The following is a 22240-nucleotide window of genomic DNA, read 5'->3' as shown; positions in this document are numbered from 1 at the left end:
AGGACAGGTTGAATATATCTGTCAGCGCTCCTGCAAGCTCCCCAGAACACGCTCTGAGAACACGCCTGGGGATGCCATCAGGACCTGCAGCCTTGTGGACATCAACCCTGCTCAGCACCGCTCCTACATCGGTGAGGGAGAGAGTCAGTGGTTGGTGGTCCGGAGTCCCCTCTGCTTTAGTTGCAGTTGTTGGATTCCCTTGCGCAAAACAAGCATAAAAGTTGAGCTCGTTGAGGAAGGAGACATCAGAGGATGTGGGGAAGGGTGCGATGGTCCTGTAGTCTGTAATGGTCTGGAGTCCTCTCCACATACGTTGGGGATTGAAGTCGGAGAAGTGTTCTTCTACCTTAAAAAAAATGATTCTTTTTGTTTTAAATGTGGCCCAATAGACTTCTGATGATGTTTTTCTAATGTTGCACAAAGTCATCGACTTGTTTTTCAGCTTCTGGAATAAGTAGTGGAATAGAAGTGAAGTAGAGCATAAATTTTAGACTTAACTGTATTTTCTAAAGTTGTACAGCTTTTCCTCCATTCATACTGCATCAAAGTAACAGGAAAGCAAATAAATAACAGAAACTATGCTACTTTTTCTTATATTAAGATAAGTGTGGCGTTAGGCTTCTTTATTAGCAGAAAAGGCAGTTTTTGTTCTGCTGGCTGTCATAAAGAAAGCAAGTTGAGCTTTGAATTAGCTTACTTTTCAGACCTGGGCCGCATGCCACAAAGCACATTCGACATAGCCAGGGTATCTTTCCATTATCTGGATTCACTTATACCAATGTAAACGGTCACACAAAGCTGCTTATCCACATGCTAAATTAACGCAGGGTTTCTCATTCTAGCTATGAGCAGGTTCATGTGAAAGGGAAGACATTGGCAGCAGTTAACCAATCACAGTGGCTGATTTTACACAAGAAGAAACGCATAACGCAGATTGAAAGCAACACAGATGCTCCAGACAAACAGTGTGTGTGAAAGGAAAAGGTACTGAACATTAGTTTAGAATCAAATCTCTGTATGAATGCTCGACCTTTAAGTGCTTTGGTCAGCAAGACTGGAAAAGACCTGCTGTATTACAGAATTTTAGTCTATTTGAAGCCTACAAGCAAAGCCAGATAAGAGGCTAACTGTGAAAATAACAGGCGTATCAGAATCACAGCTGAATCATTAAGGGAAATCTGATGATAAGAGTATTTTATTAAGTTAATTGGTGTTTAACAGTCTGAGAGCAAGCAATGAGTATATTCTTTAAGAATATACTCAGAATTTAAATACAGGCTTGGTCTACATGTGAATTTAATTGAAGATCAGCAAGTAGAAACAGGTGCACTGTTTTTCAGATCCTGTATTAATCCTGTTGTGAAATTGTTTTTAGCAGTTCTGCTGTTGATTTCTAACATGACGGCTGCACATCAGAGCTCTGAAACTAAACTGGATCTATTTAGACATTTAATGTTATATTAAATGTTATAGATAAGGTAGGTGCAGGATCATATATTAATGTTTATATAATAATACAATGTTTTTGTTTGTTTTACTGGTGACAGGAGGGGGGGGGGTTAAGGAATAAAGTTGCATCCAAGAATCTGTCCTATCCTGCTCATCAGGATAACATGAAGACTTTAGACACTACTGGAAAATTCCCTCCTATCCTCCGACAGAGGTCTCAGGAATCTTCTCAAGATGGTCACGCTGTTTCTGGAGAATCGATTGGTCAGTAGGCAGTGATTTCACACCTCTGATCTCTAATCTGAAACATAACCTGCTGCAGGGCAGGTTGAGTTCAGTGCATGAGTTACCATGGTGATTTACCGTGGTAAGAAGTGAACCACCTTTGTAGTACAGAAAACCCAGAGTTAGATTTAGACTTATCCAAAGGTTGACTTTGAAGTTTGGGCTCTGTCTGTGGTGTAAAGTGATGCGGAGAGGTGAAAGTTTGTGTCGTGCTTGGTTGACATTTTTCTAAACACTGCTTTGGATGACTGGAATAAATTTTAGTCCAGTGTAGATGGGAAAATATGCATTATACAACAAAGAAATGTCTTTTATACACGTGGAGAGCTGGCAGAGATTCTTTCAAGCTGTGAAGAAAATGTGCAGAGATTTAAAAAAAGACAGCCCTTTGTTTAACTAACATCCTTATTCATCTCCATAGAGATGCTGGTTTACTCATATACGTTTATGTGATGGGAATGAGTTGATTGTAACACAATCGGCTGCATGGCCTCTCAGCACTGTCGGTAATGAAGGAATGTGTGTAGGATGAGACTGTGAAGACTCTGCATACACACTGTGCGCTCTGCTCACCTGGTATTTTATGAGTCTCTCCCACAGCTGTGAGCTAAGCTCAGAGGGGAGATTTAGCCTCCCACCTACATAGCCAGCAATTCCAGGAGCAGTTATGAGGGTGAGCAGGTATGTAGCAGCTGGTCTGTGGGAATAGCTGCTCCACCTGCTGCACTAATATAGGGACTGTTAATTAAAATAAATAACAGCTCTAGAGGAAAAGGCATAGTCCAGTATTAAGAGACATACAGTTTTCTTCTTGTATTAAAGGTTTTACCAGCATGGTCGTGGTTGACCATCATTAGGTTTATATCGACAGTTTTTGCCCTTTTAAGTGACAAGAATGCGAGGGTTCGTGATTGGATGTGAGTCAGGTGAGATTGATTTTTAGATTAAGGGAGAGTTTTCTGGGTATCAAAGGCTGGTTTTCTAAAATAATCGATTTTTTATTTTTCCTTTTAAGGAAAACTAGAACATGACAGTGGTAATGAAAACTGCTTTCATTGTCAGAATTAATGACTGGACTTCCCCCCTGACTCTCTGCCGCAAACTCCTGGAAAACATCAAAAACAAAAAGGTCAGGATGCAGGTTGAAAAATGAATGAAGTGGAAAAACTAAAAAGGAATGGTTGTTTCGCAGAACTATTGTTTTTTTAAGTCTCTCAAAAGGATTACCTGTCAAGTCTGTAACCTCATCTGACTCAGCAGGATTCATCCCCCTGACGGTCAAGCTAAAGGCAGAATGTGCTCACAGCAAGCTGCTTTAGGGATTGCATGGCCACTCTCTGGTCATTCATTACCAGTATTTATAACATCCAGTAATTTAAAAGCAAAGAGAAACACCCTTCAGTCATGTCATCTGTGCCATTGCATAGTTTGTCCACCAGAGGGCACTATACAACCTCCTTATTGGCAACAACCAGCTGATCTGAGCAGGCTTGGGCAGAGTAAATGATGAAACACAACAAATTTTAGAGAAATCTGTTTGTTTTGTGTGTCAGAAAGAGGAAAAAACACATCTGCCAATATGTCTGTGTATTAATTTTGATCTTAAAAATCTGTTTTTATTACCTACTGAACATTATGATTTACCTGGCCTGTGAAGTAACTGTCAAACTTAACTTGGGCATCTTGTTGGAAACAAACAGCCAGTTTGATCAGACTTGGTTAGAGTTTTTTCTCGGAATAAAACAATAAAAAATAACAACTCTGGGCCTATATCTTAAAAGTTCATCCTCTCCTACAGAGTCCTGTGATAAATTGGTCTGTCCAGGGTGCACTATGACAGCCTGGATAGGTTCTAGCACCCCACAATCCTGAACTGGATAAATGTGAGAAAAGAGGGATGCATTACAACTGAGATCTGGCACTTGAATGTCACATCTGCAATGCTATTTCAAATTGAATGCCCATAGCTTGCAGTTTCTCAGCTGTGTTGGTAACTGTCCTGTTGGAGGATGAACATTGGGCCAAATCTAAGCTACTGGGCTCTCTAAAACAAGATTCATTAATGACATCTTAACTCGTCTTAACTCTTTACTTACACTTCAAAATCAGTCAATGAGGACCAATCTAAACATTTAAACATAAGGCTTCATTCATTTTCTTCCACTTTATCCAGGACAGCAGGTGGCGTGGTTAGCACTATCACCTCACAACTAGAGGGTCCTGGGTTCGAATCCATCCATGTTCTGCCAGCGTTTGAGTGAGTTCTCTTGAGGTGCTTTAGCTTCATCCCCCATTCCAAAGACATGCATGTTAGATTATTCCACACTGGCTGTAGATGTGAATGTGAGTGCGGCTGGTTGATAGATTGGCAGCCTCCAGAGTGTGTTCTTTCTTGGCCTGTGACAGCCAGGATATTCAGCCCAAGGACAATTTTCTGAATGCCCTGCAAATAAAGTAGAAGCTCTCCATCTAAACACGTATTCTGTTTAGTCTGCAACCTTGATCAGGATTATCCAAAAATAGCTGGTTTTGCAGGTGAAGCTTGCACCACTTCAGCCACATGTGTTCATTGGCAGTTAATGAGGAGTGTGGTTAAAAATGTATCTGGCAGTGAGAAGGGAAGCCATGTATGATGATTGCACATGAATGATTGTGACAAAAGTATTCTAATATACAAAAGACCTGAATGCAACATTATTAAAGACTTTCATTACTCAATGTGAAACAGCTCTGTTTAACTGCAAAAAGCTTATCAGTCACTGATACTATAGTGTTGTCATGGTGACAAGGTAAAGAATCCTATTGGACAAAAGTGCCTGGTATCATTATCTGACCTTGCTTCTCTTCAAATGAGCAGTCGCACAGTTTGAAATGAAATTAATGCTTTATGCCTCGGTAATGAGAGCAAATATTAATTATACTGGAACTTGAGTGCAGTAATGGGTCCATTCATCACTGTCAAAGCAGGACTGCCCTTTGAAAAATGTATTCAGATTTGGGTATTGGTTTTAAATGACCAATTATGTGCTGCGTGGAGTTCGCTGTCCTCTCTGTAAGCTTCACAATCAACCAGACGTTTGTTGCCAGGGACGTTTTTTAAAAGAAGCATATCTGTTTGTTTTTTTTCTCTTGTTTAATCTTACAGTGAGTTAAAAATAATGACATTCTGATAATAACACAGTAAAAGATCCAGAACCAGTGCGTTTAGTCACATGCACATGACTGCCAAATATCAGGTGCTGGATGCAGAAATAGTACATGAAGTTGCAGTGCACAGAGACAAATCTCACAATGAGTCCTGGGTTTCTTAATGGCACTCTGAGGCGTCCTCACTGATATGGCCGTATGTTGTGTTCTTTGTTTTCATCCCAGGTTGTTCTCTGTGATTCTGTCTCGGCCTCATGTGAGGAACAAAACAAAACAGAAGAGGGAATTATTTGAGAGAACTGTTTCCTCTCTCCCCCTCCAACCTCTCCGCAGCCTCCTGCCGCCTCTGAATGATTGAAGCCATGCCCATCGTATCTGCAAGCACAGGTATATGTGCTCAGGCTCGTTCATGGTCTGAAGCTTTTTATGTAGTTATGAATAAATTATGTGCTGGAATAAAGCATTATTACATTAATGTGGATAAACTGTTGGAATTTGAAAGGGGGGTGATATGGAAAAGCATATTATTATAAACATCGGTGAGCTAAAGAGAGAATCCATACAGTCTCTTTGTTGATGAAGGTGGTTATTATGTACGATGCATTTCTAGATAGAAATTGTTCTTTGACTCAGTCATAAATATACAGCATGATTTCTTTTTCTTTTTTTTAAATACTCAAGGGCTGCATGAGATCCTGGCTCTGCTCACGTCTCAGCTTCACCCTGATGCCAACCACAAAGAAGACCTGGTCTTCCTCAAAGATGTCTTCAGCGAGAAAAGCATTGGATACCTCATGAAGGTATAGTGGATACATCAGAGTAGAAGTGACTACTGTATTTGTGATGCAGACATTTTATTTTTATTTTTTTTCACACATGCTGGATTACTGTACATGCACATTAAGTTTAATTGCTACGGTGTAGATGACATCTACTCATGGGTCACCGCTGAACCATGAGTTGTTCCAAAACCGTCCATCTACAATTGGATGTTGGACACAAAGCACAGAAAAAAACTCTGAAAGTGTGTGAATAGGTGAATCAGACATGTTGTGTAAAGCACTTTGAGTGCTCAAGTATAGTCAAAAGAGAGCTATATAAAAACCGAACCATTAAATGAGTGGTTGCGTGACTTACTTTTTCCTTCCTGTCAGCTTGAAGCAGTTTGATTCTTCTCCTCTGACATCAACAAGTCATTTTCACCCAGTGAACTTGCCTCTCAGTGGATATTTTCTCTTTTTCTGACTATTCCCTGTAAACCCTAGAGATTGTTGTGTGGGAAAATCCCGGTAGATCAGTAGAAATACTCAGACCAGCCTGTCTGACACAAACAATCATGCCCTGTTCAAAGTCACTTAAATCGCATTTCCTTCTCGATGTGATGCTCAGTTTGGACCTGAGCGGGTTGTCTTGACCTTGTCTACATGTCTGCATTGAGCTGCTGCTATGTGATTGGCTGATTGGATATTTGTGTTAACAAACAGTTGAACAACTTTACCTAACATAGTGGCTGGTTATAAAACGGTACACATCATATATGATGGGTTTTTTTTGTTGTTGTTGTTGTTGTTGTTGTTGTTGTTTTTCATTAAAAATTAATGATCTGCATTTGTGGTTTTGTTGCTTCTTGCTTTACATCCAGATCCATGAAAAACTGAAGCAGTATGAGAAACACAGCCCCACTCCAGTCCTGCACAGTGCCTCCTGTTTGGCAGAGGATGTAAGTGCAATTAGAAGTGAATATATATTTTCTCTGGTGACTAGAAGAATACTTTGAAATACTTAAAGCAGTAATTTTCTGATTTCAATCACCAGCTAGCAGAAGAGCTTCAGAATGGGCCACTGGAGGATGATGAGCAAGAACTGTTGCTCCTCTTGAGCACTCCTCATCTCAAGGTGTACACGCGCACACACACACTCAGCCTTTTTCAGCCTGCGTAAAGAAGCTGTTAAATGCTAGACCATACCTCTCCCTTGCTCTCTTTCCTTCTGAGGTTTGATCTCTTTAATAATGCTGCTTCACAGTATTTTTGCCCTGCACACCTCTGATTTTTCCACATTTATTACATAACACCACCGTCAGAGCTGTCTGCACCCCTTCCCCATCCCCTAGACACACACAAGACTGCCTAATTACTCTGATCAAGTGATTATGCTCAGGTTATTGGCTGTCTGGGAAGCATTCTGGGAATTGATGATAGCTGTGGAATCAGAACGTTCATTTTATTCCCTCAGTTTTCTTTTCCCCAGAAATCGGGTATGTTTCCTACGTGCTGTAACCTACTTTTCTGGATCCTTTTATCTCTGTTGATCAAGCTCCTAAATCTTGGCTTGTGATTCAGGCAGTGCTATCGGCTCATGACACAGTGGCTCAAAAAAAATTTGACCCTGTGCTGCCACCACTCCCAGACGATCTGGACGATGACCTGGAGGAAGAGTCTGTGAAGATCGTTCGGCTGGTGAAGAACAAGGAGCCACTGGTAAGTGTCTAAGGGTGCAGTTTGGCTTTTCATTAAACTAGTACCTGCTTTTTGAAAACTACTGCTAATGAAATAAAAGAGAAATGAAACAGATTCAGTAAATCAGATTATAAGAAACGCGCACAAAAAAGCAAAGAAATATTCCTACTGAGTATCAAATATGTGCTGATGATTGATATTAGATTTTCCTATGAAGGTGAAATCAACATCTTTATTTGAACCTGTTCAATTGGAGTTTGAAACAACTTTATTAAGGGCATCGATAAAGAGGAGCAGTCATACTCGTATGTGGAAAAGATCAACCCCAACCTGCCGGCACCCACTGCTTCATTCACAAGTTAGAACCTGTGTACAGGAGGCTGTAGAAGACATTACAGAGCCGGGTCATTTTCAGATATTTATTGACTCTTAAACTGGTTGCCTCCTTCTCCGTCCAGAGGTTTTCAAACGTTGGTAAAAGAGGGCGATGTGCTGCAAATGACGCTCTGCAGTATAGCAGAAAAAAAATCATCAAAGCAGACTATTTTTAAGGAAGTTGTTGTAGTGGGGTATTAAACCAACAGCTGTCTCTTATATAAGTTGTATAACTTACTAATACTTTGATTTGTCGGTAAGAAGAACAAAGTGCTACGTAAATGCAAGAATGTTACACTGTACAACTTGAAAACCTCATCCTGTCCTCAAGAATTTTACTTTAATGAACTTCAATGAACAGTCTTGGATAAATCTGAAGTATGAATGAGTGTCTACGAAATCCACAGAAAAAATATATACGGCTAATGCGATCCTACTTTTTATATCAACAAGCAGCTAGCTGTAGATTAGACTTTGGCTGAGTGTAAAATATAACCTTCAGAAGTTTTGTCAAAGCCTCACAGACCACTTGGTCCATAGGGGAGGAACTGTTAGCTTGGCTGTTTCCAGATTTAAGACTGTTAAGCTAAGCTAACTGTCTGCTGACTGCACCTTCATGCTGTGAGTACACAGACATGAGATTAGTGTTTATCTCTTCATCCAGCTCTCAGTAGGAAAGGAAATAAGTACATCACATTTTCTAAAGTGTCAAACTAACACATGATTTACTTAAAGCTAAAAATGTAACCCAGAGTAGCAAACAGTGATTGAAGCTAAAGTGGGCTGCAAATTTTTTGCTTGATGCAGCAATTAGAAAACCTGTAATTACAGCATTTAAATGTCATTAAATTGCATGAACTTTAAGTAGAAGCACAAACAAGTAGGCAATATTGATGATGGGGTATCAGACTCTTCATTCACGTACCATTTTGACATTTAGCTTCAGTCAGTTATTGATCTTTCCAATTACAACTAGCTGCAAATTGGGAGCCTCTTCCTCCAGTCGGAGGATTAGGCCAGCTTAGTGACTTTGGGATGAGATTTGCTATGAATACATCTTATTTATTAATGTGCATGCTTGTATAAACAGGGAGCGACTATTCGGAGAGATGAAGCAACAGGAGCTGTAATTGTGGCCCGAATCATGAGGGGAGGCGCAGCTGACCGGAGTGGTGAGACTGAGTTTGCAAAACATTTCTACTGAACTTTAAATGCCAGATATTTTTTATGTGGAAAATCAAATGCGTAATGGAACAGCACTATTGTATTATAATATCTCTATTACCGTGGATGCTAACGCTACCCAGTGGGACCTTCTTAGCACTACTGATATACTGAGAGAGATGTCAGTAGATTACATTGCGTAACCCTGTGAACTGTAACAGAAATCAAATCCATGAGATTAGTGCCACGAGATTGCATATTTTGAGAATATAAACTAGGTTTGCGTCTGGATGTTGCCATAGTAATGTTATTGACATACTGGCAACACAAAATCGTCTTTTGTTCACATTTCAGGTTTGTATTCTAAGAATTGGGCATTTCTTTAGCTGCGTGCTGTGCTTGTGTTTCCAGGTCTGGTGCATGTAGGGGATGAGCTTCGAGAGGTCAACGGAAACCTGATAACCCACAAAAGGCCAGATGAAATTAGTCAGATACTGGTAATAAATGTGGAATCGGACTAGTTCAGATACTATGATTCTTGTAGCTGGCAGCCGATCATTGTGGTGCTCTGTTGTTGTTGTTTTTTTTTTAGTCCCAATCACAAGGCTCCATCACACTGAAAATCATCCCAGCTGTTGCAGATGACGATAAAATGAAAGAAAGCAAGGTTAGGAATGCTTGCTGCGTGAGTACGCAGGCTTTTCTTATGGACGGTCACAACCACTCAGCCCTTCATCAAGGTTTATTCACATGTATCCACTTTACTTTTCTTTACCTTGCCCTTTAGTGTTGCGTATGAGCAAATGTTTGATTGTGCAACTTGCAGAATTACAGAACTGTGGAAAAAATAAATAAATAAATGTCATGATCCACCCCTCATTTAAAAAATAAAATAAATACCCCAAACCATGACAGAGCCTCCACTCACTGTTGTATCTCTCCTGGTCTCTTTTGTGCAAACTGATAACGATTGGAATCAAAAATGTAATTAGGGTTCATTACTCCATATGACCTGTTGCCACAGATTTTCTTTTTCTCCAGTCCATTTTCAGCTTTCTTTCCTTGGAATAAAAGCCTGATGAGGCTTCAGCGACCAGTTGTTGCTTCAGCCTGTGTCAGATCTCAGCTGGATCTTGGATCTGTGTCAGGCTGATAGTAACAAAGTGTCTAAAGATACAGTTTAAAATTGTTATTGGCTTAGTCGTCTGTTAGGTGTAGACACACTGACAAGTGGCTCAAGACTTTTGCACAGCGCTATATGTGTATTCACCAAAGTATCTTACACTTTTCTGTATATAATGAATAAAGTTAAATAAATACAGAGATGATAAAGTTTTTAACAGAATATTCCTCCTTCTTTTTAAAGGTCTACATCCGAGCTTTATTTGATTACACACCTTTTGAGGACAAAGCAACCCCGTGCCAAGAGGCAGGACTCCCCTTTAAACGGGGTGACGTTCTTCAGGTTGTTAGCCAGGAAGACCCCACCTGGTGGCAGGCCAAGAGGGTGGGCGACTGTAACCTGCGTGCTGCCCTCATCCCTTCAGTGCAGTTTCAGGAGAGGTAGCTTGCATCAAGTCTGTGTATCAGATGTTAAAAAGCTGCCTTTTTTTTTTTTTTTTTTTTTTTTTTTTAAATCAGTAATACATTTTTGAAAATGTTTGTTTTTCTTCCCAGGCGACTGAGATACAGGATGAAAATGGGTTCCGTATCTGCTCCCATTTCCCCAAAAGCTCCCACATGTAAGCATTACTTACTATATACAAGCGCAAATGTTTTAGACTCTTAGATCTCAACACACATCTTCTGTTGTGGGTCTAATCTATCCAAGGAGGTCCTAAAAGAGAGATTATAAAGAGAAGGAGGGGATCAAAGATTAATCTCTGAGGGGGGGAAATGCATAATCCATCACTTTAATTTCCTAAATCCAATTTAAAAGATGAAATGATGCAAGTCCTTTTCTTGCATCTACAAAAAGATGCAGTAGTAAAATGGTTTCTCTCCTTTAAAAATCTGATTATCCAGTTATTCTTAATTTTAAAAAAAAAATTAAAGTCTTTCCAGTAGAGAAAGAAGATGGTTGAGGATCTCCAAGCATGGATACAGTGACAGTTATGAGACTGCATTGTGAATTTGAGAGAGCTGAATGTACACTAGGGGTCGCTGAATAGTCTATGTCACACTCTACAGTGATACTGTGTATTATTCCTTGCTTTGCTAACTTCAGATGAACGGGCCGATAGAGGTACGTAGAAAACCCCTCATTTTAGCAACCATCTCTCATCCCCAGTTTGGACTGGCTCCATGTTTTTCTTGCCTGAATTTCTGTATGAAATTCTCATCGACCCATCTGAAACACAAATTTTGGTCACTTTCCTCCTCCCCATCCACACTGTGTCATGTTTTGCCTTTACAGTTTCTTTAATTGCCACAAATCCTCTCCTAACCTGCTGTGTTCTCACGTTAAAGTACCCCCAACACCTCCTCCCTCCTCTTACCCTGTCTTCTCTTCCCGATTGCCATCCAACAGAAGACTGTGACAATAAGAGTGCTGTGAATGGAAAGGACATAGGTGAGCAAGCACAATCAGTGAGTTTGTTAATCACTGCAACATCACATCTTTCGCTCAGTCTGTGTGCTAAGCTTTTTCTTTTCGAGTGTGTATATTATTCCTCAGATTGTGTGAGACTGGATTGCTTTGGTTGCTTCATTGATTATTGAGGGTTAGGCCAGATAACCGTCAAACAGAAAACAGTCCACGTGTGTGACCACTACACAAGAAATTCTCACCAGTAGGTTGGCCAGGCTTCCAGGATGTGACTGTGCTTCAGTGGGTGTTTGTTCACACCATTTTGACCTTCTTTTTTTTTCCTTCCTCCCCTAAACCATGTCCACACCCATCTGTCCGCTAGAGCTGAATTATCTCTACAGCTGCCTTAATGTAGTGTGATTTCATTTAGACATTCCTGTAGTGGCAACTAGGGTGACCAGTTTCCAACAAACTAAACATGGGGCAAAAGGGTATGTTTGTATGAGATAATATGGGATACTAATGCTGAGAGGTAGTGTAAAATGTTCATGTATCAAACTCATTGCAGTCATTGAGTCGACCATAAACTCCTCCGTGTGTATTCCAGAGTCAAATGTGAGGCTGTCTGTCCAGCAGCGAAAGCTTGGCACAAATTTGGTCACACAACAGGACACTGAAGTCCAGCAGCAAAACTACAGCAGAATGGCTGAAAAAGAAGAGTCGATGTACTGAATTATGGGGTGTATTTAGTTTTTTCACAGATTGCATTGAGTCCTATTTAAAAACTTTGTTTCACCATAAAGAATATCATTTTTATGGTCCAATAGTGGAGTCTTAAAGTTGTTTATTCCACTTTTCTAATTGATCCTTTTTAGTTCACCTAATGAACTAAAACTACCCAACTTTTCTTTGATTATCAGCAGGGATCAGCATTTTTTGAGCAAACATTTCTACTGATTCTCACTTGTACTGTGGTACTTAACATCATATTCTTGTCTGTGCAGAACTGAACAGTAACCAGAAACTGCATAAAAGCTCAGTGTTTCAGTCTCTCATATCACTGTAGTGTAATTGTAGTTGTAGTTACGCAGTTTTTATGTGTTTTTTGTTTTTTCGTGGTCTTTTCCATCATATTGTGCCAATAACTGAAGTGAGTTTCTCATTGAGTGTGGCATTGATGGTAATACAGTGACATGTGAAACTGCACTTGGGCAGTGTTGACTTTTGGAAATTGGAGCCAGAGAAGAAAATGATTGATGAGCAGTAACACATGAATGGGGAAACCTGGTCACCCAGTACTATAACCATTTTTTGTGGTTTTTAAATGAAACACCTCAGCAACTTCCTGATGGATTGCCATCGGGTTTACTGCACATCCCCATGTTCCGCTTAGGATAGGATGTAAACAACTTTAGGAACTCAAGTTTCTGTAGTGCCACCATGAGCTTAGATTTTTTTTCCTCTGTAAAAACAAACAAATTTTAATATAAATATAGCCTGTCAGGGTATGATTAGACTGGCAGGCTTTTTGCCCTGTGTGCTACAGCCATCGAGCTTCTCAGTGTTCGTGTGGCGCCTCATGCCATCTCAATGTGCTGCAAATGGCCCGTCATCATGCGTCATGCTGACAGTGATTACCCTGTGCTTTAAGAAGTTAGACACAGCATGCATGGCTTCTGATCGTTTTATTCTGTTTGAAAAGAAATAATAAAATAAAACTTAAGTTGCTTTACTTAATGGTCTAATATAAGTTGTAGTTTCTCCCAAGAGTAAGGCAGCCCCTGCCTTCTGTGGCCATGCTTTCTCATGGGATTTTTACTCAGGTACTCTTACTGATATCTAATGGTGTTGTCCACTGTGTGTGTCTTGTGTGATACTGTTTTGACATGCGATTTTCAGCTACCTCAAACCTGTTTCTTAATATCAAAGTGGCAGAGCGATCTGCAATACATGGGCAGGATTTTGGTGTATTTATTGGATTTGTATAAGTGTGGATCAGTGCAGTAGCATATGTACCCTAAGGCTACCTTCATGTCTCTAACAGCTAGCCTACGCAGAAGTTTCCGCTACAGGAAAGATCGCCAGGGTTCTCCTGGTGAAGCGCACACTCCTGACGCCAATCACACAGAGTTCCTGATTTACGAGGAAGTCGCACAATATTTTCCACGTCCTGGAGAGAGACCTCGCCTTATAACACTCATAGGTTCGTCAATTGGAGTGAATTTTAACAGCGATGAAACTACAGTTGTGATGAGAAATTCAGATACAGGCATCACTGGTTATGAATGTCATGGTACTTTTGGGATTTTAATTTAACTGTTCTATATGTGCATAAACTCAAATCTGTGTTTACAATGTTAAAATAGTATTTTAACTTGACACGGTGAAGTCATCCTCAAAATTCTTTAGGATGTTCAGGAACCACCAGGAGTCAAACCTGTCATGAAGTGGAAACTGCTGGAATAGCAGCGTCACAGTGGAGTGAGTTTTACATCACTATGAACTGAGAGCGCCGACCAAGGACGAAGCCTCTGTTCCAAAATTGACTTCATCAAACTCTTTGTGGACTTTATGGATAAAGCAAATGCCTTATGGACAAGAGTTTCATGGTTAGATGAGACCAATATTGAGCTTTATGGCAGTAATGACCGTTGGTATGTTTGGACAAGTAATGCTGAGGTTTTCAAACCTGAGAACACTGGTGGAAGTAGCATCATGCTCTGGGGCTGTTTGTTTGTAATGTTGGTACGTTACACAAAGCGTATGGAATCGTGGAGGAAGACTACCTTCGAATTAGAATCAGAAAAACAGCTAGACAACTGAAACTTGGGCACAACTGGATGTTTTGGAATGGATAAAGCAGGCTAATATGATTGTGAACCGGCTGTTGAAAAAAACACGACCTTAACCCCATTGAAAGTACGCTCAAAACCAGCCAATTTAAATCAACTTTAGCCTTTCAAATTTAAAAATCCAAATATTAGTGTGTATATCAATGTATAAATTTTGCCCTGTGAGAAAATCCAAAAAGATTCAAACTTGTGCACAAACTTCTTGGGATTTTCTTTAAGAGATTACAGATGTATGCTGTACAATCATTTCATCCTGGAAAAAGAACAGTTCAAAGAAATCATTAAAAACTCCAAACTACCATGTTATTCATGCCCACAATGAGTGAACTTTTGGCCAGATCTATACACACATGTTCCAAGTTCATGATCATCTTATATAAACTAGCTATGCTGTTTGTATGGTCATAGGTTCACTTGGAGCACGGATCGCTGAGCTCAAACAGAAGGTGATTGCTGAGAATCTGCGGCGGTACGGTTTGGCTGTGCCTCGTAAGTGTTGTTTATCTTTTCTAATTGACTGTAAGTGTTTGCACTGAATTCATAAGAGTGAAGTAAAAGAGCTTTCGAGTGAGTATAAGGCACTTTGTTCTTTGGCACTTCGTACCTGCAAACGCACTCAACCTTTACATTTCTCTCAGGAAACTCCCATAATTTGCGTGACCCTCAAAATATTACACGAGTTTCCAGATTAAACAAACAATCCACACACCACATACCATTCCAATTCAGTTTTGTTAGTTATGACGCCATTTCACAACAGCTGTTCCTTCAATGCTTCCAAACCCGTCTGTCGCACCAACCTAGCAACCCACTGCCTAATTCAAGGGAGGTGTGTGCATCTAATCTCTGCACAGGCAGACTGTGAGACGGTGAATCATTTAACGTCACCATCATAGCTGCTGTTTTCCCCAGTTTAACTACTGTGACGATTCAGTACGAGAGACTTTAAAACACGCCAAAATAAATGAGTCATACATGGAGCTTGTTGATGTCTGTGACAGGGAGTTGCAGACTTTGGTGTAGTTGGAAAGATGTTCACCTTTTAATAACTCACTGGCAAAACATAAAAAATAGGATTGGTACCGACTGAGACAAGTATCTCTTTGCAAGTTGATTTTACAGTAAACGCACTGCTTTTTAATGTAATCAGTATCGAGCTTAATGAGATATCCAGAAACATACAAGCATCCAGTATCTTGTGTCTTATTTTCCAACTTGCGCTTTCTGCTGACCAACGGCGCCCTGAAGACACCACTCGAGCCAGGAAGAGTCATGAGAGAGAAGGAGTGGAGTACCACTTCATCAGTAAAGCTGCTTTTGAGGCAGACATCCAGAATGGCAAGTGAGTGCTGGGAACAATGTTTTCTGATGAAGTGCAAAACAATTATAGAACACAAAAGGGTTAATTGAAGCGTTTCAGCATTTTAGTTAATTTAATTAACTTGTTAGTGGTGATGATGTGTTTCTGCAGGTTTATTGAGTACGGCGAGTATAAAGAGAATCTCTATGGCACCAGTTTGGACTCCATTCACAGAGTTTTGGATCAGAACAAGGTCTGTCTGGTGGATGTGCAGCCAGAGGTAAGTGTTTTTAAAAATATGGTAGGCGGCACTGCCAACCAAATACACTTCTCATTTAAATCGAATTTCCTGTGTCAATGTAAAAGTGCCTTCTTCTTTAAAAGAAGTAAAGACAGCAGGTTGCATATTGGCCACATCGTGCCATATACATGTGTAATATGTGCAATATTGGAATACATTTCATATTATGGTATTTTCAAATGAAATTGGATTGATCTGTTGCCTGCGTCCAGACCTGTGAAGCTTTCCGGAGCCTATACAGGAGATAGAAATGCATATCAGGCAAACTGACTTTTCACCTTATTTTGTGCAACTGTCTGCCAACATAAAACCAATAATAAATCATCAAAAATGTGTTTATTTTAACATTTTTAGTGGCTCACAGGCTGTTTCTGTTTGCTTCAAAAAGAATATCCTCTCTGATAATTGTGCAGTCTTTTATACTTAGACATTGATTTGACTTTATATGGTCTTCTGTTTGTGCAGTATATCTTCTCAGCATAGAAAAAGCTCTGTGGGATTTTTATATGGGAGTTTGTAAATGGCTGATTGGTCTTATCACATTCAGGCATTGAAGACTCTCCGCACCGCTGAGTTCAAACCATATGTCATCTTTGTAAGGCCTCGCATCGGTGATGGTCAGGGAAAGCAGTTTGGCTCCTCTTCCTCACTCAGCGTAGCGGTCACGGTGAGTGATCCCACATCAAACCTGCCAGACGTGCAGTACACTTTCTGGGCTTATTAATTGATGGTGGAATATAAATGAAGCTTAAAAAGGTTTAGTTCAGGTTAAGGTAATCTTGCATTGTTTGTTTTGTTGAGAAAGGAACCATATCAAAAGGCTGATTGAACCTCTGTAAATAAAGCTTTTCTTCACATGGCATGCATTTAAACTCAGTGTGTGAGTATTTTATGTTTAATATAAACTGCTTAAAAAGTTAAAGTTACTTAGTTGTACAAACACACAGCCAAATATGTTGGTGTCTGTGAAGGTCATTTGAATACAGTGAAGTGAATGAGCTGTGTCATAGTATGGTATGCTGGTACCAAAAATCGTGCCACGTTCAAAAAGTTACATTTTGACAATATCTGCATGTCAGCTCTGAGGTACTGAGTAAGAATAGAGAAATTACATATGGTCATTAGTTTAACTTCGGCTGTTGTCTCTCTTCCTCAGGACGATGACTTGCAGGAAATGAAGCAGTCGGCAGAGCAAATGGACGAATGCTACGGCCACTGGGTCGACTACGTGTTGGTAAAGGAAGATCCAGCTAGTGCCTTAGCAGAGCTCCAGGTTGTATTGGAAAAAGTACAGATGGAGCCACAGTGGGTGCCTGCGTCCTGGGTGAGGCGCTAGCCAGCTGACCTTCCAAATAGAAAAAGAGGACAGAACTGTGGCGTGCCTCTGAAGGTGCTGAGCATTTGGACTGATCCAGTGTTTTACTGCCGTGTAACCATTCCACAAATGAGTATGTGAGTCACTGTAAAAGAACATCCAACAGGCCTGTTGCAGAGTGGTCAGCATAGAATGACCACAGTAGTCAGTGCTGGTGTACATACCGTATATCCTGATAGTGCAGTGGCTTTATATGAGAAAGGTATGTAGTACAAGCATGCAGGACAAAGTTCCTACAGCAACTTATTGTCAAAAACATCTGCACTCAGTGTGGTCAGCTATGTAAGCCCCCTATTATAACAGCAGCTATAATGTGAAGTGCCATACTGAATATGTTAACTGTAAAGCAGAAATCTGAAGACCATATGACTGATTTTGCTTTGACAAAAGTTTGAGTTTAGTGAAGTGGGTTGAATTTGTCTACATTTGCTTGAGAAATAAAACAAGACCAACTCTGTTTATTGGGGAAACTATTTTACTGACTGATCACACTCATGAAACAATTATAAACCATAAACAAAAGGGAAATATACATATGTGGTTGCATTGTGTGCAAGAATACACAAGGCCTTTTACTTCCAAAGCTTCTTGATGGACATGTTCTTCTCACTGTCTTTCTGCATGACCTGATAAAGTAAAACTGCGTTAGTATAGTGCAAGACGTGAACACTGCATTCAAAAATTAGCTTTAGGTTATACTGACCTTTGCCACCGCCATCTCAAAGTCCTCCTGAGTGACGTGCACTCTCCGTTCTCTCAGAGCATACATCCCTGCCTCTGTGCAGACGCCCTATATAATACACAAATGCAGTAGGGGAAATTTAATGATGTAGTTCCTCATCTAACGCAGCTTCCATTTAGCAGGTTAATTCTTACCTTAACCTCAGCACCAGAAGCTCCGGGCATCAACTCTGCAATCTTCCTCAGGTTAATGCCGCGAGTCAGATTCATCTTCCTGGAGTGGATCTTCAGGATATCCAGACGGGCCTGTGGGCGCATAATTAAGTGTGCTTAGATACAAAAAACTCAGCATGTTTGAGTAAACACGCTAAACGATTAACTACCTCTTCATTGGGAGGCGGAAACTCGATCTTCCTGTCAATCCTGCCTGGCCGGAGCAGAGCTGAGTCCAAGATGTCAATACGGTTAGTGGCCATGATGACCTGCAGAGATGGACGACATACTATTATTTAATACTTTAACTCCCATGTTTGGCACTCATGAGCATTTATTTAACAAATGCAGCATTACTTGTTTCAAAATATTATAAAGGTCTTCTGTAGTCATCAGCAACTTTAGGTGATGCTGGTATATAAATAAATACCAGTTGTACCACAAAATGTCATTTATGAATAAAGAACCTATACAGCAAGCCGAAACGTCATCAGTGACGCATGTATTAAGAGGCTGTCCTGTGCACATAACACTACACCTCAGTGTTCATAGTAAGGATATGAGACTACACAGTGATCCTCTGCAGTACCTTGATGTTCTTGGTTGCCTCGAAGCCATCCAGCTGATTGAGCAGCTCCAGCATCGTCCTCTGCACCTCACTGTCCCCGCCTGAGCCTCCCTCCAGCCGAGATGAGCCGATGGAGTCTATCTCATCCATGAAGATGATGGACGGAGCATGCTCTCTTGCCATGACAAAGAGTTCTCGCACCATACGGGCACCTGCGGAAAGCCAGGGAGAGATCAACCAAAACCAGTTATTAAAAACATGGGGATCAATTCGATCCCAGTGTACAGGAAAGAAAAGGCACGCACCCTCTCCGATAAATTTCTGGACCAGCTCTGATCCAGACACCCTGATGAAGGTGCAGTCAGTGTGATGGGCCACAGCTCTGGCAAGGAGGGTCTTCCCTGTACCTGGGGGGCCATAGAGCAGCACACCCTGCAAGCACAAAGGAAAATCTGAACCACCTACACAGATGCAACAAGTGTAGCTTTAGTTAACCAATTTAATCAAATTATCTTTTCCCCCCTCTCTTTGCTTTTCATGTTTTAGGACTGAAATGAATGATGGGCAGGCAACAAGACGAGAAAATGTGTCAAAGATATAAATATAAAACCCTAAGAGAAACTTCTGAAATTCGTACCATCGGCTCTCTTGTCAAATACCCACCTTGGGCTGGGCAATGCCTAAAGCCTCGAACAGCTCAGGGTGTTTGACGGGCAGCTCAATCACTTCTTTGATCTCCTTGATCTGCTTATCCAGGCCGCCGATCATTTCATAGGTGGAGTCCGGCACCTTCTCCACCATCATGAGGGACACCAGAGGGTCCACCTTGTTAGGAAGGATCTTGTGCAAGGTGTAGCTGTCGTTACGCAGAGCTACACGACAGTTTGGAGTCACCTAGTGGCAATTTGACAGAAATAATAACAGAACAGTTTAGGTTTCCTGATTCCTAGTACTTATTTTAATGAGTAAAATGCATTTTTTTTTGTTTAGCTCCATCATACTTTACAGTAAATATTACAAATGGACTCAGCTTTTATAATACTCACATCATTGATGTCAATGTTTTTGTCCACATCCACCACAAACTTTCCCTCTGGATGCACCTGAAAATGATGAACAGACATAAATTTAAACTGTCCACGACTGATTCAAAAAGAAGGATGCTGCATGGTGAATGTACACAGCATACCTTAACTAGCACTTTCTTTTTGTCCATGACCCTCACCACCTCTCCCACATAGGATCCCTGTTCCTGTAGTAGCTGCAGCTCCTCACGAAGGAGACGCACTGAGACCAAAGTAACAAAGGAAATGTCTGACTGTGTACATCAGAATGACACAATTCCATGTAATGTGGCAGGAAGATAAAGCACCATACCTTTGGCATTGAGCTCATTTCTCTGTGCCTGCAGACGTCTGAGATTCTGACTCTTCTCGTTCACAGTCAACTATGAAGAAAAAAAAAAAAGCAGGTCAGGCATGATGGGCGAGCATGCGTTAAAAAGCAACAAAAACAAAAATGATTTTTCATTTCCTCACCTGCAACTCTTCTATCTTAGATAAGTAGTACTGCCGCAGACCTGATCCACCTTTACTCTCCCCCATCTCCATCTGCTAAAGAAACACATTGCAACATGGTGCAACTTCTTCACAGTGAGCTCTTGAACATTTAAATATGGCATATTTAATCTCCTAGGACCTGGCATCCACATATGTGGACATCACATTTTGGGTTATTTAGACCAAAATAGTCAATTTTGCTCCACAAGGGCCTGATATCCACTTACGAGGACATAATACTGCCACTGTTCTATTGAAATTTTAAAGGAATATCCTCATATGTGGCTCTCATTTTTCTTAGAAACAAAAATTAGGTAAAAAAAAAAATAATTCTGGTAATTCTTTATTTTTACATCCATCGGGTCCCAATCAGCCCAAATATCAAAAAGAAATTAAAAATGCATGCTGTGGAAGAGTTCGGGTCTTAGGAGGTTAAATATGCATTAATCAATGACTGCGTTCATAAGCCATCAATTTTGTTTCATTCTTGTTTTAAGATAAGAAAGTATGTTGGCCAGTTGATTGCTATGCTGCCTGCCAATTTGTGTTAGTGATGATGATTTTGATAGCAAAAAAACAGCAAACTGGGTCAAATGAATTCTCACTGATGAGAAGTGCTTTTCCTTTAGTCCCCATTTCCAACTTAAAAGTCGTCCATCAAGTGTGGTATGGTGGTTAACACTGCTGTATCACAGCAGGAAGGTTCTGGGTTTGAATCCAGTCCAAGGTGGTGTAAGATTAATTGGTGACGGTGTGAATGTGAGCACGAATAGTTGTATATATGAATTAGCCCTGCAAAAGACTGGCGACCTGTCCATGATGTACCCTGCCACTGGCCCTATGACAGCTGGAATAGGCTCCAGCCAAAACGCAATGCAGAGACGTCACTGTGTACTCTGTATACCCTCAATATGAAACAGCCTCTATGCATACAGTTTTAGTTAGGCAGATATCTCCTGAAGGATGCAAACTACGTCTCTTTTTCTTACTATAGCATTTACGCCACTACATTTAAAATTAAAGATTAAGATACCAATTATATAGCAGCCTACAGACTTATGCTGTAAAAATACTGAAGAACTGTAAAAATTTTCCCGCGAACATTATTTTAGATTAACCCAGCAGCATATAAATCATCTACATTAGCTTTTTGTGGTCCCGAAAAGTCCAACGTACATGCCCGATGAGAGGATCTTATGTTGGACAATGCAAAGTACACAACATTTATCAGTAAATAGTGTATGTCGAGCTTGCCATTATCTAATATTATAGAAGAAGAATAGAAATGCACATTTGTCCAATTTTCATTGATTAAATTGGTGGACTGAACTGGTTGAAATTGACCACTGTTTACATTAGCCATTAGGCCTAACCTGTAGCACCAACACAGGAAATATCTTTTAGGCAAGGAATTAAAAACACAAACAAACAAAAAAACAACCTATGTAACAATAAGCGTTAAAGTGTGTGATGCTAACTTTCTCCCAACAATTACAGTTCATTAGCAAACTAACATCAGTTAGCTTACGTACAGACGTGCACGTATATTAATAAAGTAACGCTTGGCGTTTCCCATATAATAAACTCAGATATATCTCTCTCATAATATGCTGAAATAAGCACCCCTGTGTGGTCAAAAAAGCTAAGAATAGAATAAACTGTCCGCACCTCGCTGCCAGTCATCGTGAGAAGCTAGCTGAGTTAGCTACAATGAGACAGCAAACCGGCACAATCGCTGCTTTCAATGAAGTGACGTTTCCGTTTTTACACTGAAGTCCCGCATCCTTCCCTCAAACAACCGATTTTGAATAATCTATTAGACCCACAGCAAAACAGAAACGTTTCCTTCGCATGGCAGTCATAAAAGCAACAAAGCGGCAGGAAAAAAAATACACCTACATGATCAATTCCGTCCACCTCCATCTTGAAATTTCTACATCCGGTTAAAGCCACTGCAGACCAGGCGCTATTTCCGGTACAGC

General features: G+C 40.4%; 2 protein-coding genes across 7 annotated transcripts in view; one reads left to right on the top strand and one right to left on the bottom strand.

Annotated features, from left to right (window-relative positions):
- LOC146703137 (MAGUK p55 subfamily member 3-like) overlaps positions 1–17694 on the top strand; it is a 26346-nt gene extending 8652 nt beyond the window's left edge. Inside the window, exons 2-20 of one of the 3 annotated variants that reach the window (XM_085466257.1) lie at positions 5107–5268; positions 5563–5681; positions 6524–6601; positions 6697–6777; positions 7224–7361; positions 8806–8887; positions 9291–9376; positions 9472–9546; positions 10246–10442; positions 10557–10621; positions 11107–11124; positions 11410–11451; positions 13167–13232; positions 13454–13612; positions 14670–14750; positions 15510–15603; positions 15733–15841; positions 16410–16529; positions 17019–17694. In XM_085466257.1, coding sequence (XP_085322383.1) covers positions 5232–5268; positions 5563–5681; positions 6524–6601; positions 6697–6777; positions 7224–7361; positions 8806–8887; positions 9291–9376; positions 9472–9546; positions 10246–10442; positions 10557–10621; positions 11107–11124; positions 11410–11451; positions 13167–13232; positions 13454–13612; positions 14670–14750; positions 15510–15603; positions 15733–15841; positions 16410–16529; positions 17019–17198 — 1827 coding nt within the window. In that variant the 5' untranslated portion in view covers positions 5107–5231 and the 3' untranslated portion in view covers positions 17199–17694. Of the gene's footprint in view, positions 1–5106; positions 5269–5562; positions 5682–6523; positions 6602–6696; positions 6778–7223; positions 7362–8805; positions 8888–9290; positions 9377–9471; positions 9547–10245; positions 10443–10556; positions 10622–11106; positions 11125–11409; positions 11452–13160; positions 13233–13453; positions 13613–14669; positions 14751–15509; positions 15604–15732; positions 15842–16409; positions 16530–17018 lie in introns of all 3 variants that reach the window. The other 2 variants (XM_085466256.1, XM_085466258.1) reach the window with 2 other exon arrangements.
- Positions 17691–22240, bottom strand: psmc5 (proteasome 26S subunit, ATPase 5). 4 transcript variants are annotated; one of them, XM_085466259.1, is made up of 12 exons: positions 22158–22240; positions 20238–20312; positions 20077–20146; positions 19889–19986; positions 19746–19802; positions 19363–19593; positions 19005–19131; positions 18721–18911; positions 18302–18400; positions 18114–18224; positions 17941–18027; positions 17691–17863 (listed from the first exon to the last, which is right to left on the bottom strand). In XM_085466259.1, exons 1-12 carry the CDS (start codon positions 22179–22181, stop codon positions 17810–17812), a joined length of 1224 nt encoding a protein of 407 aa, XP_085322385.1. In that variant the 5' UTR covers positions 22182–22240; the 3' UTR covers positions 17691–17809. The 4 variants fall into 4 exon arrangements, with proteins under 4 accessions (XP_085322385.1, XP_085322386.1, XP_085322387.1 ...); XM_085466260.1 differs by having other exon boundaries at positions 20238–20309; XM_085466261.1 differs by lacking the exon at positions 22158–22240 and adding an exon at positions 21927–22120.

This window comes from Copadichromis virginalis, linkage group LG8, assembly GCF_057382275.1.
Source record: "Copadichromis virginalis isolate Kocher_CV1m ecotype Utaka linkage group LG8, C_Virginalis_male_GT1.1, whole genome shotgun sequence".
NCBI lineage: Eukaryota > Metazoa > Chordata > Actinopteri > Cichliformes > Cichlidae > Copadichromis > Copadichromis virginalis.
This window is presented reverse-complemented; position numbering and strand designations above follow the sequence as displayed.